A 20,154-nucleotide genomic window follows, 5' to 3' on the forward strand; every position below is an offset into this window, starting at 1 on the left:
CACGAATATACGGAGGCTGTTAGGGGTAATGATGATGCCCCCACCAGAGGGGGAAACAGAGATAGTAGTGGCGATGGATGCCGAGAAAGCATTTGATAGAGTGGAGTGGGATTATTTGTGGAAGGTGTTGAGGAGATTTGGTTTTGGAGAGGGGTATGTTAGATGGGTGCAGCTGTTGTATAGGGCCCCGATGGCGAGCGTGGTCACGAATGGACGGGGATCTGCATATTTGCGGCTCCATAGAGGGACAAGGCAGGGATGCCCTCTGTCCCCATTATTGTTTGCACTGGCGATTGAGCCCCTGGCGATAGCGTTGAGGGGAAAGACTGGAGCCTTGGGGGGGTCCCCGATAAGAAACAACCATAGGTTTGCCCCGGGGGGAATGGATGGGGGATATGGAATGTGGCAAAGAGCAGGAATAACGCAACTGAAAGATCTGTTTGTGGATGGGAAGTTCGCGAGTCTGGGAGTGCTGACCGAGAAATATGGGTTGCCCCAAGGGAATGCATTCAGGTATATGCAACTGAGGGCTTTTGCGAGGCAACAGGTGAGGGAATTCCCGCAGCTCCCGACACAAGAGGTGCAGGACAGAGTGATCTCAAAGACATGGGTGGGGGATGGTAAGGTGTCAGATATATATAGGGAAATGAGGGACGAAGGGGAGACTATGGTAGATGAACTAAAAGGGAAATGGGAAGAAGAGCTGGGGAGGAGATCGAGGAGGGGCTGTGGGCAGATGCCCTAAGCAGGGTAAACTCGTCGTCCTCGTGTGCCAGGCTAAGCCTGATTCAGTTTAAGGTATTACACAGGGCGCATATGACTGGAGCACGGCTCAGTAAATTTTTTGGGGTGGAGGATAGGTGTGCGAGGTGCTCGAGAAGCCCAGCGAATCATACCCATATGTTTTGGTCATGCCCGGCACTACAGGGGTTTTGGATGGGGGTGACAAAGGTGCTTTCAAAAGTAGTGGGGGTCCGGGTAGAACCAAGCTGGGGGTTGGCTATATTTGGGGTTGCACAAGAGCCGGGAGTGCAGGAGGCGAGAGAGGCCGATGTTTTGGCCTTTGCGTCCCTAGTAGCCCGGCGCAGGATATTGCTAATGTGGAAAGAAGCCAAGCCCCTGGGGGTGGAGACCTGGATAAATGACATGGCAGGGTTTATAAAGCTAGAGCGGATTAAGTTTATTCTAAGGGGGTCGGCTCAAGGGTTCACCAGGCGGTGGCAACCGTTTGTCGAATACCTCGCAGAAAGATAGATGGAATGGAAAAAAGGCAGCAGCAGCAGCCCAGGATTTTTGGGGGGGGGAGGGGGGAAGAGAAAGAGAAAGAGAAAGAGAAAGAGAGAGAGAGAGAGAGAGAGAGAGAGAGAGAGAGAGAGAGAGAGAGAGAGAGAGAGAGAGAGAGAGAGGAGGAGGAACCAGAAGGACTCTCAGGGTTGTTAATATATACTGTATAATATGTATAGGTCGTTGCTACAGATAATTATATATTGGACTGTTAAATTATATTTTTGGAGAGTGTTATTTGTGATAAGGCAGTTGCCAACTAGGATTAGTTTTCATTTTTGTTATTTATTATTTATTCATTTTCTGTTTATAAAATAGGTCATTGTTATTTGTGTTGTTATAATATTGTGTAAAGGATGCACAATGTACTGTGTTGGTTGACCAAAAATTTTCAATAAAATATTTTATAAAAAAAAAAAAAGAGGACGGTAGTTTTGCAATGGCAGTCATTTAAGGAGATAATTTAATAACTCTCGGCAAAGAAATATTCCAGTGAGAAAGATGCATCACTTGCAGCTCAATGAGGAAGTTACGGTAAGTTCAAATTGAAAGAAACCCTGTATAAATCATAGAATCCCTACAGTGTAGAAGGAGGCCGTTTGGGCCATCAAGATTGCACCGAACCTCAAAGCCCACTCCCCCGTAAACCTGTAACCCCATCTAATCTTTGAGCACTAAAGTACAATTTTTACCATGGCCAATCCACTTAACCGGCACATCTTTGGACTGTGGGAGGAAACCGGAGCACCCGGAGGAAACCCCCGCAGACACGGGGAGAAAGTGCAAACACGACTTGTATTTGGAAGGGAAGTTTACAGGTCTGGATGAGTTGCTGGAGAGGTTTGAGTTGCCAAGGGGGAGTGATTTTAGATATATGCAGAGTGAGGGACTTTGCACAAAACAAGCGATGTGGGTGGTTGGGGCAAGTAGTGAGGATCAAGAACAAATGGGTGTAAAAGGGGGAAAATTGCACAAACAGTGGACTTTGTGGGGTGTGTATTTGCGTACCTTGCTTTTTTTTTTAAAAAGCATGTTTGGAATAAAATATATTTTTGAAAAAAAGTGCAAACGCCACACAGTTACCCAAGGCCGGAATTGAACCCGGGTCCCTGGCACTGCAAAGATTTGCCATAGATCAGCAGAATGGCCAATTTATTTTTTTAAAGTAGAGCATGTGAGAAAGCGGTCTTGTAATATAAAAAGACAGTAAGAGTTTCTGCAGGTATTTAAATAGGACGTGTAACTAAAGTGAGTTTTGGTCCTCTAGAGAATGTGTCTGGGGAATTGATAATGGACAAAAAGGAAGTGGGTGGAGGCATTGAACAAGAGTTTCATGTCTGGATGAACCATCTGTAGATAACTAAGGAAGCCAAATAGGATTTGAAACTAAAGAAAAGGTGTACAATGTTACAAATATTAGTAGGCCAGAAGATTGGGGAAATTTTAGAAACCAGCAAAGGATAACTACAAAAAGTGGGAAAACTGAGGATATGTGGAAAAAAACTGCCAAAGAATCAATTCCAAAAAATATACAACAGAAAGGAGTAGCTAGAGTGGGTGTTTGTCCCTTAAAGTGTGAGACTGGGAAATTAAAAAACGGAAACAAGGAAATGGCAGAGACTTTTAACAAGCGTCTTGTATCTGTCCCAGGTTCGATCCCGGCTCTGTGTCACTGTCAGTGTGGAGTTTGCACATTCTCACCGTGTTTCCGTGGGTTTCGCCCCCACAAACCAAAGATGTGCACGGTAGGTGGATTGGCCATGCCAAATTGCCCCTCAAATGGAAAAAATTAATTGGGTACTCCAAATTTTTATTTAAAAAATTAATAAATTCCAACATTCAGAATAAACCAGAGGTAAATATGAATTAACAGCCAAACTGTGGTCAACCACACCACACTGCACATTATGTAACAGATGCACCTGGGAGGCACGGTGGCATAGCGATTAGCACTGCTGCCTCACAGCACCAGGCACCCAAGTTCAATTCCGGCCTTGGATGACTGTGCTGTGTGGAATTTACACATTATCTCCTTGTCCGCCTGGGTTTCCTGCGGGTGCTCCGGCTTCCTCCCACAATCCAAAGATGTGCAGGTTAGGTTGATTGGTCATGCTAAATTGCTCCTTAGGTGTCCAAAGAGGTGTAGGTTAGGCTACGGTGTTACGGGAATAGGAGGGGGAGTGGGCCTGGGTAGGGTGCTCTTTCGGAGGTTTGGTGCAGATTCAATAGGCCAAAGGCGCCCCTTCTGCACTGCAGGGATTCTATGATTCAACCAAGACAGATACCACAGATTTCTCAGCAACTTATCAATATGCCAGGGTCCACTGTTAGTCACAGAATTTCATTAAAACTCTGCCTCCCTCATGAGGAATTTCAATTCTTTACTTTCAAAGATTGAACACTGTCCTTCTCCATGATAACCTTTCACGGTTCACCAAATGTTTTCAATTAATTTAGCTCCAATTTACAAAATAATCTCTCTGGACTGCACTTCTTTGCAAGCAGCATAGATATTACATCTCCAATTCTCCAGCTAAGTACGCCATCCTCCTGTTCAGGGCTTTACCGCTTCTGTTCTGATGCTATTAAACAAACGTGTTGTTTTTGCTTTGATTGGCCCTTGTTCCGCACTGTAACCAATTACTTATTTGTCAAAGTACTTTGTCGATTATTTTTTTTGTCTACTGTGTACGTTTCCTTGGCCGCAAAAAAATACTTTTCACTCTACTTTGGTACATGTGACAATAAACCAATCACTCAATCAAACATGGGTAGCCTTCTGAACTACTATTTTCTTTCAGATGTTCTGGCAACCTCTAAAATGCTGGGCTTTAGTTACCTGGGGCGAAATTCTCCCAAAACGGCGCGATGTCCGCCGACTGGCGCCCAGAACGGCGCCAATCAGACGGGCATCACGCCGTCCCAAAGGTGCGGAATGCTCCGCATCTTTGGGGGCCGAGCCCCAACATTGAGGGGCTAGGCCAACGCCGTAGGAATTTCCGCCCCGCCAGCTGGCGGAAACGGCCTTTGTTGCCCCGCCAGCTGGCGCGGAAATGACATCGCGGGGCGGCGCATGCGCGGGAGCGTCAGCGGCCGCTGACAGTTTCCCGTGCATGCGCAGTGGAGGGAGTCTCTTCCGCCTCCGCCATGGTGGAAACCGTGGCGAAGGCGGAAGGGAAAGAGTACCCGCACGGCACAGGCCCGCCCGCGGATCGGTGGGCCCCGATTGCGGGCCAGGCCACTGTGGGGGCACCCCCCAGGGCCAGATCGCCCCGCGCCCCCCCCCCCCCAGGACCCCGGAGCCCGCCCACGCCGCCTTGTCCTGCCGTTCAAACGGTGGTTTAATCCACACCGGCGGGACAGGCAATTTATCGGCGGGACTTCGGCCCATCTGGGCCGGAGAATCGAGTGGGGGGGCCCGCCAACCGGCGCGGCCCAATTCCCGCCCCCGCCGAATATCCGGTGCCGGAGACTTCGGCAACCAGCGGGGGCGGGATTCACGGCAGCCCCCGGCGATTCTCCAACCCGGCGGGGGGTCGGAGAATGACGCCCCTGATCTTCACAACAACAATTTTTCCAGAATTAACCATTACCAATAACCATGAAACAAGATATTCATCACCTTACGCAGACACACTACTTCAGTACACTACTAGGCTCTCCATCATGGATGCTCAATAATGCCAAGATGAGTGATGTATTGAGCTTTTTGCTCTGCCTGCAATGTCTTAAATATTGGGGACTACAACCGATCTGTATTGGATCTCACCATGATATTATGCTTCAATGTTGAAAGATATGAGGAAACAGGGAGTTGTTGAGTAGCTGTTTAGAAGGTAATAGAGATGAGTAGAGCATGTGCATACTGTGCAGGGTGGAGAAAAGGTAATCCAGAATGAAGTTGGGGAGTGATAAACAGAAAGAGGTGAATATATGTGCGAAATGAGGACACGATGGTGGATGCAGTTGCCGAATGCGGTTGATCACTGTTAAAGTTGTAACTTGTGTGGAGAAAATGTTGTTAATGTGTGATGTGAAGAGAAAAATTAAGATTTTTTAGAATAAGAATATTTATTTTAGTCTCACCTCGTGATTGTCTGGGGAAAATGTGGGAGCAAATTGCTGAGTGATGGAAGGACGTCAGATGATGCTGCAAGGTGTTAGCAAATTATCAAGACCTTTACTCGCTGATGCTCCTCATGGTCATTGAATGTCTTCTGTACTGAAGGCAAGTTCCAGGGGTGATGGTATTGACACAGGTCGAGTAAGTCACTTCCATCCAGGCCTGCTTCATCCTGGCCTTGGGATATCATTGCAGGTTATGGTAAAAAGGACTGCTGCTTCCTGTCCTTCACTTACTCAACTGGTACCTCAAAAGCAGAGATTATCCCCGTGACTCACATTTACCTTGCCAAAAAATCTTACACGTTCGCTTAATTGGAAATGCAGCCACAGGATCTAACTTCACTTTCTGTATATCAACACTTCAGACAGGTGTCAAGTATCACACCAGCAACTGCATGGGTCCTGTGGGTAGGCTGACTGATTCTGCCTGCAACCCATGAAATTTAAATAAGGTCCAGGTGTTAAGTGGTCCAGGCCTCATACCAAGGGTCTGTGGAGATTCCAGCCCACCCTAAATCCACCCCAGGTTAAAATCATTCAAATGAGTAAGTTCTACAAAGCATGATTAAAATCTCAAATAAGCATCATCAAGCTAACAGAGTACATACATTTTCACAAACTTTTAAAATAGTTAGAATTATATCAGACTGCGCAGATGACCCAAAGGAGAGACACAAAAGCAGGTGATTCCCCAGAACAATCCCTACTGCAGAGGTTGTGCAGTTCTAGAAATAACTGACACGTAACCATCGTTTCATAGGTATTAGTCAAATTGTAAGTAGGAAAGAAAAAAAACCATGGGAACAATCCTGGTGTAAAGGGCACTCAGTTATGAAAATAAAATCTGGAAAAACATGAGCTCTTCGCATTGAAAGGAAACACTTGAGAAGTCATCTTAAGGTACAAAAAGATATGAAAAGGGTAATTCCAGAACTTTAAATTAAATTTTGAAAGGAAGACAAGGGAAAACAAGTTCAAGCTAATAGGATTGAATTAAAATTGAAATCAATATGTTCTACTTGCAGCAATATAAAAATGATTCATGGATAGAGCAGTCTAGTTGAAAACCTGATTGTCATTTTGACAATAGCATAAGTGGGAAGCAACTGGAAGGCTTTACAAGTAATCCTTGTGTGTAATCCCCATTTTAAAAAAAACTTTGATGTGTGTTTGCACCAGATACTAATTTACCTGGTAAGATAAAGACTCGAATCAACTTCCAGCTAAGTTTTGAACCTGTTATTTTGAACTCTGCATTTTGCGAGTTCATTTGGGACTGAATTGAGAAAGTGAAAAGCTGCCCAGCTGGTCTTCCTGCCTTGCCTGAAATTCCAGGTGAAGTTATCATCCTGCAACCAGAGAATTCTCTGGGTAAAACTGGTCTGCATTTGGAAACCTGAAACAAGAATTGGTCCAGCTCTATATTTTCCTCCAGGCTGAAGCTCTATTGGCGAGAGCTTCCAGACATCTACTGGGACCAGAGGCCCGACTTCACAAAAGAAAGCTCTAGATCGACAGCGTTGAACCTCTGCGAACCTTAGCCTTTTATCAATTTTCTTTCTGACTAGCCACCTCCGCAGAGACAACTTGTGCGTCCATGTGTGTACACTTGGGAATTTATAAAAGTTTGATAGTTGTACATCCAGATCACAATTGTGCATTAGCCTGTTCTTCCAACTTCTTAAAAGGTTCTGTGTTATGACAAATCAACTATTCGGAGTTCATTGGAAGAACACTGGTTAAAGTCTCTTTAATACTGGGTCTAACAGTTGTGAAGGTAAAATAACTGGCCATTTTGGTGAGTGAACTAAACTTTTAAATGAATGATGTGACCTGTGGAGTAGTGGGATTGGATAAAATGCTCCTTCCATCTCAGTTCTAACAGTACATGTATTTTTGTAATAATGGAAAATTATGAACGTATTATGCTTTGACAAATCAATTAGACATCTTGCTCTACTTCAACAAAATAACACCAAACCATTCCACACTAAATATCCAAGCCTAGAAAAAATTCATACTTCAGTTTAATATTTGAAAATTTTGGCTGACATGTCTCTTTTTGTTTTTAAATCCTCCTGTATTGCCAACTCAAGAGGAGGAGATTATATGCCAGCCATCTCTCATCAATCACATGTACCAGTTTATAGTGTTATGTTATTGGATTTACATCCAGAGGGTAGGAGTAGTGATCTGGAGAAATGAATTCCAATCCCACTATTGCAGTTCAGAGATTTAACTTCATTAGTTAAATAAATCGTGAACTATAAAGCTACTATTAATAATATTGACCATAAAACTACTGACTTGACTTAAAACCCATCTGGTTCACTAATGCTCTTTAGGAAAGGAAACCATTGTTGAGTGTATTCAAGGTCATGATGGATTAACTTTTGGGATCCTCAGGTGATTGAGGTATAGGGAGAACAGGCGGAAAGGTGGAGTTGAGGTCAAAAATCAGCTGAGATCCTACTGGATGATGGAATAGGCTCAAGAGGCCATGTCGTCTGCTCAGATTCTTATTTTCTGAAATTTGCCATGCTTACCTGTTCTGGTCTCTATGCTACTCCAAACTCACAGTAACATGATTAATTCTGGCTTCTGAAATGGCATGGAAAGTCATTCAAGTATATTCAAAAGGTGGCTTACCATGGCTTGCTCAAGGGAATTTGGGATTGGTAATAAATGTAGGGCTTGCCAGGAACACCCACATCTGTTGGATGAATGAAAAAGCATCCAAAACCACAGATTTTCCAACACAATGGTATGAAACAGCCTGACAAATTATTGGTTAGTTGCAGGACAAGATGTACAACTCCAAAGCGCGTTTAAAAACCAGCTAGCTTTTGTGTTCTTTTTTTAAATTGACGCAAACACACCTGCTTTAATGCATAACCATTGAATGAAATTTAGAAAATGGTTAAAAACAATCTTGAAATATGACACGGATTCAGGCAATTTTTTGAATTTCCACTTTTTTGAAAATATACATGTGAACTAACAACGAAAACATTCAACTAAGGCAATGCCAAAAAATTTCCACCTTGTCGGATATGTTGGGATTCCTCAAATTTACATAAATGTATTAATGATCAACCTCACCTCAGGACGACCATCATAGTACGTTAATCTCGACTTTGTCAAAACAAACAATCTTTCTTTGTAGTTGAGTGGAGATGTCCGTTTCTTCTGTTGCGATCTTTTAATTAAGGTCTCTTCAAGAATGAGCTCTGCATTCATCTCTTCCCAAGATCTCGTTACGTCTTACCAGTGAGCAGAAAGCCCACCACACTATGGCTGAAATATTTTAAAAATGAACAGTTCACTATCGGTTTTCATGTTAAAAATCAATCTTACAACATTTGATTTGATATTAATGACCTAAGATTGATTCCCAAAAAAAAAAAATCACTGAACTGGAATCATGTTTGCTTTTCAATAATCTACTTTTCCAGTGAAAATCAACCTTTCAAAAGTCTTTCTTGAAAATAAACTTAAAATCTGCTTAGCTAAAAATCGAACCCTTGTGGTTTTTTTTATGATTTCAACATCCATTTTGTAATATTTTACTGTCCTAATAAAACAAAACCACTTCGAATAAAGTTTTGAAAACATTTTTTAAATAAATTTAGAGTACCCAATTAATTTTTTCCAATTAAGGGGCAATTTAGAGTGACTAATCCACCTACCCTGCACATCTTTGGGTTGTGGGGGTGAAACCCACGCAAACACGGGGAGAATGTGCAAACTCCACACGGACAGTGACCCAGAGCCGGGATCAAACCTGGGGCCTCAGCGCCATGAGGCAGCAGTGCTAACCACTGTGCTGACCAAAGTTTTGAAAACTAAATCAGTGTTTGGAAATAAAAACAGAAAATACAAATTAGAGTGTATCTGTGGAGAGATTGTTCCTGGTTGACGACCGGATGAAACTACACCTTTTATTAATCTCAGGTTTCCAACATCCACATTATTTCACTTTCACACTTGCAATATATGTTGCAGTAATGAGGTAACATGTTGAACAGCAATACAAGGAACTTGGCTGGGGGAAGCCAACATGGTCCATTATGCCATGCCAAACAAATGTTTTATTGGCTAGAACCATGCAAGTAGAATATTGGAATGCATACCTTGCCAAGCTCATAACTTCAAGAAAAGACTGAAAAAGTGTGCAGGAAAAAAGTGTGCAGGAATCCAACCATCAACGGCTCACTCCCCACAAACTCCATTCCCTGGCCACTAACTCCATCCACCTCCCTGGTAACTGTCTAATGCTGAAACAAACAGGATGTTCAGGCCGTGAACAATTTGGCCCTGAGCTAAGCTTCTCATCCCATACCCTCTCCACCACCAAGACCACCTATTTCTTCCTCTGTAATATCGCTTGGATCCCCCCATTGCTGCCTCAGCCCATCTGCTGCTAAAACCCTCATTCATACTTTTGTCACCTCCAGACTGAAATATTCCATTGCTCTCTTTATTGGCCTTATGTATGCCACCCTTGTAAACTTCAGCTCATTCAAAGTTCTGCTGTCCATATCCTGACTGACCCCATTCATCAATCACCACTGTGCTTGCTGCCCTGCATTGGTTCCTTTTCCATCAATGTCTGAAATAAAGATCTCTGCTTCTTCTTTATAAGATTCACAAAGAAACCTACCTCTTCCATCAAACTTTTGGTCACCTGTTTTGTCAAAACCATACCTTCAAGAACTATATCTTCTTTTAAAATTTAGAAGGACATTGAATTATTTGGACCCTTGGAAGTCAACCTTGATTTTCTTTAAAATGGTCATAAGTTCACCTTGTACTGTCAACAAGCATGCCTTGTCTATGAAATCAAATGATGTCAGCATGGTGGGGGGGGGGGGGGGTCTTTGCTTATTGAAGTGCAATTACTTTAATTGATTGAACAAACTGTGTTAAAGGCAAAGACCCTGGTGATCTACTGGAAAATGTCTGAGCTTTATGTTTTGAACTTGTTTCTTGAACTCTGTTTGGAAAGAACGGAGAAGGGAAAAAGCTGCTCAGCTCGCACACTCTTTGCCTTGTTTGAAATATGATGCGGCTATCAGGTATCCAGCACGGAATCCTAATTTCAGCAAAATTTAGCCTCTCGGGTTTCAAAAACCAGATAAGACGAGGATTGATCCTGCTCCATTCTCCGCCACACCAAAACTAGAACTCTGTTGTAGAGAGCCTCCAGGCATCTACTGGGAACTAGTAACATGAGGGACATATCAACAGCATTTAAATCCTATAAATTGTATCCTTTTTTTTAAAAAAATAGGAAGCATTTTCTTCAACCACCCATTTCTGCAGAGACACTATTTGTTTGTTGTGCGCATGTGTCAGTATGTGCTGGTGCATTTAAAAAAGGATAGATAGTTACACTTCCAGATAATAAATTGTGTTAACCAGTTTGTAGAACTTGCTTAAGAAGAATAAGGTTATTTTTATAATAAATCAATCATTTGGTGTTTATTGAAATAAGTCTGGTTAAAGTCTATTATTGTAGGTCTAACAGGAGCCAAGGTAAATAATTGGCCACTTTGAGGAGAGAATTAAACATTTACACTAATGTTGCAACATGTTGAGTAGTGGGGCTAGATAAAATGTGCATTCCTCCCATTCCAGTTGTGACAGTTCTAATATCACGTCATGTAGCTCAGTATCAGATTTTGTTTGATAATGCTCACTACAGAAAAAAAGGATGCTATATCGATACATGTTGTTATTATGGAGTTTTAGTTTGCACTCATTGTGCCACCTTGCCATAAAGTTACAATTTACTTTGATAAGATGGGAATAGAACAAGATTATAGTATAAACCTGTTTTTTTAAGATCTCCAACTTAGTTAGCCATCGTCAGTCATAAAGCTTTGTGCATTTCTACCATCTTAAACACGGGTATATAAACTAAGTACTAAATAAGTTACTTATTTGCAACAATAGCACCAGGATATTTTCCTTGAATTACATGCAACTACATTAGATGTAAAAGTGTTCTTTGATATTCAGTTACCAATACAGTTCAGCCATGCAGAATTGTGCAAAATCTCCCCACTGATTAAAATGTTAAATTTTTTTCACCCTCGCCCCCAGCTTTTCAACGAGCACTCATCTTTGTAAAATAGTACGAAGTCTTACAACACCAGGTTAAAGACCAACAGGTTTGTTTCGATGTCACTAGCTTTCAGAGCGCTGTTCCTTCCTCAGGTTTCGATTTCGGCGTGAGAACAGCTGGCGAGTCAGTTTCAGCGGGAGCATTGCGGAAGTGGTTGCTGGGAGGTAAGTCTGTCCTTTAAAAGCACTTGTCTTTGCAGGGGCAGGCCAGTCGATTTCGGCGGGAGTGGATCTGGCTGATTAGTCAATTTCAGCAGGAGCTGAGAATTTTACTTTTTTTTAAAAAAATTAGTTTTTTTAGGCGGGAACAGGAAGTCGACCCGCGGACGTCTGGGAAGACCCTCACCAATAAATTCTGGTGGAGAGGAAACCCGAGACACTACACGTGTAGTGTCTCCCACCCGCCCTCCTCCTCTAACCTAATAATAAAACCCATTGGTCTGAGGTAAGTACCATATTTTATTATATTATTATTATTTTTTATAAAAATTTAATTTAGTTGTTAGCCAGATCTTGGTAGAAAGTTAGAGGAATGGCAGGGAAGGGAGTGCAATGTTCCTCCTGCAGGATGTTTGAGGTGAGGGATGCAGTTAGTGTCCCTGCTGATTTTACCTGCAGGAAGTGCTGCCATCTCCAGCTCCTCCAAGACCGAGTTAGGGAACTGGAGCTGGAGTTGGAAGAACTTCGGATCATTCGGGAGGCAGAAGGGGTCATAAATAGCAGCTTCAGGGAATTAGTTACACCAAAGATTGGAGATAGGTGGGTAACTGCAAGAGGGACTGGGAAAAAGCAGTCAGTGCAGGGATCCCCTGCGGTCGTTCCCCTGAGAAACAAGTATACCGCTTTGGATACTTGTGGGGGGGGGGGGGGGGACTTACCAGGGGTAAGCCATGGGGTACGGGCCTCTGGCACGGAGTCTGTCCCTGTTGCTCAGAAGGGAAGGGGGGAGAGGAGCAGAGCATTAGTAATTGGGGACTCGATAGTCAGGGGCACAGATAGGAGATTTTGTGGGAGCATGAGAGACTCACGTTTGGTATGTTGCCTCCCAGGTGCAAGGGTACGTGATGTCTCGGATCGTGTTTTCCGGGTCCTTAGGGGGAGGGGGAGCAGCCCCAAGTCGTGGTCCACATTGGCACTAACGACATAGGTAGGAAAGGGGACAAGGATGTCAGGCAGGCTTTCAGGGAGCTAGGATGGAAGCTCAGAACTAGAACAAACAGAGTTGTTATCTCTGGGTTGTTGCCCGTGCCACGTGATAGTAAGATGAGGAATAGGGAGAGAGAGCATTTAAACACGTGGCTACAGGGATGGTGCAGGCGGGAGGGATTCAGATTTCTGGATAACTGGGGCTCTTTCTGGGGAAGGTGGGACCTCTACAGACAGGATGGTCTACATCTGAACCTGAGGGGCACAAATATCCTGGGGGGGAGATTTGTTAGTGCTCTTTGGGGGGGTTTAAACTAATGCAACAGGGGCATGGGAACCTGGATTGTAGTTTTAGGGTAAGGGAGAATGAGAGTATAGGGGTCAGGAGCACAGATTTGACGTCGCAGGAGGGGGCCAGTGTTCAGGTAGGTGGTTTGAAGTGTGTCTACTTCAATGCCAGGAGTATACGAAACAAGGTAGGGGAACTGGCAGCATGGGTTGGTACCTGGGACTTCGATGTTGTGGCCATTTCGGAGACATGGATAGAGCAGGGACAGGAATGGATGTTGCAGGTTCCGGGGTTTAGGTGTTTTAGTAAGCTCAGAGAAGGAGGCAAAAGAGGGGGAGGTGTGGCGCTGCTAGTCAAGAGCAGTATTACGGTGGCGGAGAGGATGCTAGATGGGGACTCTTCTTCCGAGGTAGTATGGGCTGAAGTTAGAAACAGGAAAGGAGAGGTCACCCTGTTGGGAGTTTTTTATAGGCCTCCTAATAGTTCTAGGGATGTAGAGGAAAGGATGGCGAAGATGATTCTGGATATGAGCGAAAGTAACAGGGTAGTTATTATGGGAGACTTTAACTTTCCAAATATTGACTGGAAAAGATATAGTTCGAGTACAATAGATGGGTCGTTTTTTGTACAGTGTGTGCAGGAGGGTTTCCTGAAACAATATGTTGACAGGCCAACAAGAGAGGCCACGTTGGATTTGGTTTTGGGTAATGAACCAGGCCAGGTATTGGATTTGGAGGTAGGAGAGCACTTTGGGGAGAGTGACCACAATTCGGTGACGTTTACGTTAATGATGGAAAGGGATAAGTATACACCGCAGGGCAAGAGTTATAGTAGGGGGAAGGGCAATTATGATGCCATTAGACGTGACTTGGGGGGGATAAGGTGGAGAAGTAGGCTGCAAGTGTTGGGCACACTGGATAAGTGGGGCTTGTTCAAGGATCAGCTACTACGTGTTCTTGATAAGTATGTACCGGTCAGACAGGGAGGAAGGCGTCGAGCGAGGGAACCGTGGTTTACCAAGGAAGTGGAATCTCTTGTTAAGAGGAAGAAGGAGGCCTATGTGAAGGTGAAGTGTGAAGTTTCGGTTGGGGCGATGGATAGTTACAAGGTAGCGAGGAAGGATCTAAAGAGAGAGCTAAGACGAGCAAGGAGGGGACATGAGAAGTATTTGGCAGGAAGGATCAAGGAAAACCCAAAAGCTTTCTATAGGTTTGTCAGGAATAAGCGAATGACTAGGGAAAGAGTAGGACCAATCAAGGACAGGGATGGGAAGTTGTGTGTGGAGTCTGAAGAGATAGGCGAGATACTAAAATGAATATTTTTCGTCAGTATTCACTCAGGAAAAAGATAATGTTGTGGAGGAGAATGCTGAGCCCCAGGCTAATAGAATAGATGGCATTGAGGTACGTAGGGAAGAGGTGTTGGCAATTCTGGACTGGCTGAAAATAGATAAGACCCCGGGACCTGATGGGATTTATCCTAGGATTCTCTGGGAGGCCAGGGAAGAGATTGCTGGACCTTTGGCTTTGATTTTTATGTCATCATTGGCTACAGGAATAATGCCAGAGGACTGGAGGACAGCAAATGTGGTCCCTTTGTTCAAAAAGGGGAGCAGAGACAACCCCGGCAACTATAGACCGGTGAGCCTCACGTCTGTAGTGGGTAAAGTCTTGGAGGGGATTATAAGAGACAAGATTTATAATCATCTAGATAGGAATAATATGATCAGGGATAGTCAGCATGGCTTTGTGAAGGGTAGGTCATGCCTCACAAACCTTATTGAGTTCTTTGAGAAGGTGACTGAACAGGTAGACGAGGGTAGAGCAGTTGATGTGGTGTATATGGATTTCAGCAAAGCGTTTGATAAGGTTCCCCACGGTAGGCTATTGCAAAAAATACGGAGGCTGGGGATTGAGGGTGATTTAGAGATGTGGATCAGAAATTGGCTAGCTGAAAGAAGACAGAGGGTGGTGGTTGATGGGAAATGTTCAGAATGGAGTACAGTCACAAGTGGAGTACCACAAGGATCTGTTCTGGGGCCGTTGCTGTTTGTCATTTTTATCAATGACCTAGAGGAAGGCGCAGAAGGGTGGGGGAGTAAATTTGCAGACGATACTAAAGTCGGTGGTGTTGTCGATAGTGTGGAAGGATGTAGCAGATTACAGAGGGATATAGATAAGCTGCAGAGCTGGGCCGAGAGGTGGCAAATGGAGTTTAATGTAGAGAAGTGTGAGGTGATTCACTTTGGAAGGAATAACAGGAATGCGGAATATTTGGCTAATGGTAAAGTTCTTGAAAGTGTGGATGAGCAGAGGGATCTAGGTGTCCATGTACATAGATCCCTGAAAGTTGCCACCCAGTTTGATAGGGTTGTGGAGAAGGCCGATGGAGTGTTGGCCTTTATTGGTAGAGGGATTGAGTTCCGGAGTCGGGAGGTCATGTTGCAGCTGTACAGAACTCTGGTACGGCCGCATTTGGAGTATTGCGTACAGTTCTGGCCACCGCATTATAGGAAGGACGTGGAGGCTTTGGAGCGGGTGCAGAGGAGATTTACCAGGATGTTGCCTGGCATGGAGGGAAAATCTTATGAGGAAAGGCTGATGGACTTGAGGTTGTTTTCGTTGGAGAGAAGAAGGTTAAGAGGAGACTTAATAGAGGCATACAAAATGATCAGGGGGTTGGATAGGGTGGACAGTGAGAGCCTTCTCCCCCGGATGGATATGGCTGGCACGAGGGGACATAGCTTTAAACTGAGGGGTAATAGATATAGGACAGAGGTCAGAGGTAGGTTCTTTACGCAAAGAGTAGTGAGGCCGTGGAATGCCCTACCTGCTACAATAGTGAACTCACCAACATCGAGGGCATTTAAAAGTTTATTGGATAAACATATGGATGATAATGGCATAGTGTAGGTTAGATGGCTTTTGTTTTGGTGCAACATCGTGGGCCGAAGGGCCTGTACTGCGCTGTATTGTTAAAAAAAAAAAATTTTTTTTAAAGGTGAATGAAGAGGTATGTTCCAGAAACACATATATAGACAAATTCAAAGATGCCAAACAATGCTAGGAATGCGACCACATCATGGCTACCATCGACTTTGTAAAATAGTTTGCTATTAGAATGTGATTTTAGCTTTCTTTTATCATCACTATAACCAGTGTAGTTAAGTTCTCATACTGTTGGTAAACCTCAATTCCCTGTCAGGATCATGGGGGAATATCTGGAGATTTTTTTTTTTTATAAATCAGAAAAGTATTGGCAGCTATTTTTCAAAGAATACAATAAATATTTGTTTTGCCTGCAAATATATTCAGTACATAGTTCAAACAAACACAGCATCCAGAAACTTCTACACTGTTCAGTGAAAATTATTTTCCTGGAAAATATGAAGACGACATCTGTGTCATTTTTTCAATGTTTAATTTTATAACATTTGGAGTTAAGCTCTCAGCATACCCATCTATTGTTTATCTAGGATATTGTCAACACATTTTGAGTAAAGCGTATTCACTAAATCTTCTGATCTTGTCGATACATTATTTCCATTACTTTTCATTACCGTTGCATTTTAATATATCATGTAATATAATATACAATCTTTATTAGGGTCACAAGTAGGCTTACATTAACACTGCAATGAAGTTATTGCGAAAATCTCCTAGTCACCATTGATCAGAAGTAGCACCTTTCTGCCGCATTTAGATTTGCCAGAAATTAAATTATTTAAACGTACAATAGATTGCTTGAAATGGAAATATTGATATTTGGAAGCAGTAACAAAAATGAACGTTGCATCAACATTAACACATTAACTATCCACTTGTTGATTTCCACAACTTTGTTGAAATGTATTAGTCAAGTGACATTTTAAAAGACAACTTGGATTGATGACACCATGGACTAGTGCACTTGACCCGGCGTCGCAACACAATCGATATTAACAAATTAATTATTTTAAAATACCTAAATTATTTGGTCTCTGGCTGCCCAATAACTATAGTGACCAGGCCAGGTTTGTAAATTTAAACACAATTATTTTTTATTAATAAACAATAATTATGAGTAAATAGGCAGCAAATAGAACTGGTTCACTATTATCTAATTTTTAACCCCCCCCCCCCCTCTTTAACTTGCCCCACCCTCTGTACACACAAGACAGACAAACACAGAGTGGAAAGAGGGGTGTGAAGAAAAATAAAAAAGGATTTTTAAAAGTCTCCATTTTAGATGAACGTCTTCCAGTAAACCACCCTTCAGTCAAGGCCTTCAGTTCAAGGTTTTTGCTTTTAGACTGCAATGGTATTCACTGTAGATTCATCCAGGTCTCAGAAATTTTCCACAGGTTCAGAAAACAGCAGGTAGAAAGAGAGAGAGAGGTAGACACTCACAGATGCTTGTCTTAGTGCCCAGGACCTGATAGTCCTTCTTGGGTCCTCTGAAAACCATCCCAGACGAATAGGACCCAATCACCACCTGTGCTCTGGCAGAATATGGCCTTTGGCCAATTCATTTGCCACCAGCCAATCCATCGAACGGAATCCCTCCGATCGCTCAGTTGCCAGAAAGTCGGAGTTCTGGTGTTCAAAAGCTAAATCTCCAATAGGAGTATACTATTATTCGACTTTTAAGTTTCTTGCTTCCTCTGCTTGACTTGGGTATATGTCCATTAAATATCTATGAATCAAAATGATAACCACAAAGTAAAAGAAATGGGAAATAAGGGGGTCAACAGGAAGGGCCCTTACATCATAGATCATGCGACTGCAGCTCACCAAGGAACTTAAGAGCGTCATTATTTTTGCAGCCTAAATAGCAGCATTGATGAAATTGGCACTATTTCAGCAAAATCATGACTGTTGCCGTTGCACTGCTGGTTGAAATCTATAGGGGTATAATAGGCCACTGGCTGCTGGGAAAGATATGGAGGAACAAAATTACAAGGGAACTACAAAGGTGCGCAAATGTTATACAGCAGTTATAATGGGGACTTAATTATCCCAATACAGAATGGAGATAATATGAGTGCATAGAGAAGAGAAGTGGAGTTTCTGAGTTGCATTTTCTTGATCAATATACTTCCAACCCAACAAGAAAATAGGCATTGCTGGATCTGGTGAGGCTGGATTAAGTATTTAAGAGGAAAATATTCAGGGGACAGTGATCATATCTTCATAAGGTTCGCCATGGAAAAGGACAAGGACCAATCTAAAGAAAAAATATTAGATTGCAGCAAGGCCAATTTCAGTGGGGTGAGAACGGGGTAAATTGGAATCAGCATTTTAGCAGGCAAAACTGAAAGGGAACAATTAACTTCCTTTAAATTTGTTTATCATCTTTATTGTCACAAGTAGGCTTGCATTAACACTGCAATGAAGTTACTGTGAAAAGCACCTAGTTGCCACATTCTGGCACCTGTTCGTGTCACGGAGGGTGAATTCAGAATATCAAAAATTAACTAACAGCACATCTTTCGGGACTTGTGGGAGGAAACCGGAGCACCAGGAGGAAACTCACGCTGACACAGGGAGAACGTGCAGACTGTGCACAGACAGTGGCCCAAGCCGGGAATCGAACCTGGGACCCAGAGGCTGTGAGGCAACAGTGCTAACCACTGTGCTACCGTGCTGCCCCTGAGGAAATAGATATGTAATATTTGTAGTCTATCCACACAAAGGGAAAGGGTAGGGCAAGCAGAGCTCCCTTAGATGCCAAAAATGCAGAAAAGGGGGGCTATAACAGATGGCAGATTGATGGTAAAATGAGAACCAGGCTTAATAAAGAACATTCAGAGGGGAAGTAAAAAATGAAATCAAAGAGGGTGTATGAGAAGAGATTGGTTGGTGAGAGTGATGTAGTGTATATGGACTTTCAAAACACATTTGATAAATGCCACATTGGAGACTTGGCAACACATTTTGAAGCTCAGTGGCGGGATTCTCCGACCCCCCGCCGGGTCGGAGATTCATCAGGGGGTGGCGTGAATCCCGCCCCGACAGCCGGCTGCCGAATTTTCCGGTGCCAGTTTTTGGGCGGGGGCGAGGATCGCGCCGCGCCGGTCGGGGGCCGTTGGCAGCGCCCCCCCCCCCAGCAATTCTCCGGGCCCCGATGGGCCGAGCGGCCACCCGTTTCCAGTCAGTCCCGCCGGCCTGTGCCGTGGGAGCACTCTTTCCCTCCACGCCGGCCCCTGTAAGGCTCCGCCATGGCCGGCGCGGAGAAGAAACGACCTGCGCATGCTCAGGAAACACGCCGGTCGTTCTGCGCATACCCCTCCAGCGCCGGTTCTGCGCATACCCCTCCAGCGCCGGCCTAGCCCCTGAAAGTGCGGAGGATTCGGAAACTTCCGGGCAGCCCGACACCGGAGTGGTTCGCACCGTTCTTGGCACCGGTATGGGCCGCCCCGCCAATTGCGGGAGAATCCCGCCCATTGTATCCAAGGGACAATAGCAGCATGCAAACAAAATTGGCTGAGTGAAAGGAAACAGAAAATAGTGATTAATGGTTGTTTTTTAGACTGAAGGAAGACATACAGTGGTAGGTACTAGGACCACTGCTTTTCTTATCCAAATTAATGATGTACCAAAATTTGCAAATGACAAAAGTTAGAAGTTCAGTGATCTTCGAAAGGAGTATAGCGGTAGGACTTTCAAATGGAAATAAACAGGCTGATAGAATGGAAGAAAACATGACAAATAACATTTAATGCAGAGAAATGTGAGGTGCTACATTTTGGCAGGAAGAACAAGGAAAGGCAATATCAAATGCAGAGAATTCTAAATGGGTGCAGTATCAAAGAGACTTTGGGGTACGAGCACACAAATTATTGAAGGTGACAGGACAGGTTGAGAAAGTGGCTGAAAAGAAATAGCGAATTCTGGACTTTGCAAATGGAGGCAGAGAGTAAAAAACAAGGAAGTTAGGATCCATTTTTACAAAATACTGGTTCAGCCTTGTCCAACTCTGGATTTAAGGAAGGATGAAGGATGTGATAGCTTAAGGGAGGTTGCAGAAAAGCACCTGAAAAGGGAATAAAAGTAGATGGGCGGCAGAAAGAGCAGGGTAGTGGAACTAAATTGTTTGTGAACAGAGCTGCCACAATCATGATGGCTTGAATGGTCTCTTTCTACGCTGCAACCATTCTAGGATTCTAAAAAATACACGGGTCAGGCAGTATGTGTAGACAG

General features: G+C 43.7%; 1 protein-coding gene across 2 annotated transcripts in view; it reads right to left on the minus strand.

Annotated features, from left to right (window-relative positions):
- Nucleotides 1–20,154, minus strand: part of tec (tec protein tyrosine kinase) — a 266,972-nt gene that overhangs the window by 224,175 nt on the left and 22,643 nt on the right. For both annotated transcript variants that reach the window (XM_072496724.1, XM_072496725.1), the window contains exon 2: nucleotides 8,512–8,706. In XM_072496724.1, the coding sequence (XP_072352825.1) occupies nucleotides 8,512–8,649 (138 nt within the window). In that variant the 5' untranslated portion in view covers nucleotides 8,650–8,706. The remainder of the gene's footprint in view (nucleotides 1–8,511; nucleotides 8,707–20,154) is intronic.

The sequence above is a fragment of the Scyliorhinus torazame genome, chromosome 3, assembly GCF_047496885.1.
Source record: "Scyliorhinus torazame isolate Kashiwa2021f chromosome 3, sScyTor2.1, whole genome shotgun sequence".
Taxonomy (NCBI): Eukaryota; Metazoa; Chordata; class Chondrichthyes; order Carcharhiniformes; family Scyliorhinidae; genus Scyliorhinus; species Scyliorhinus torazame.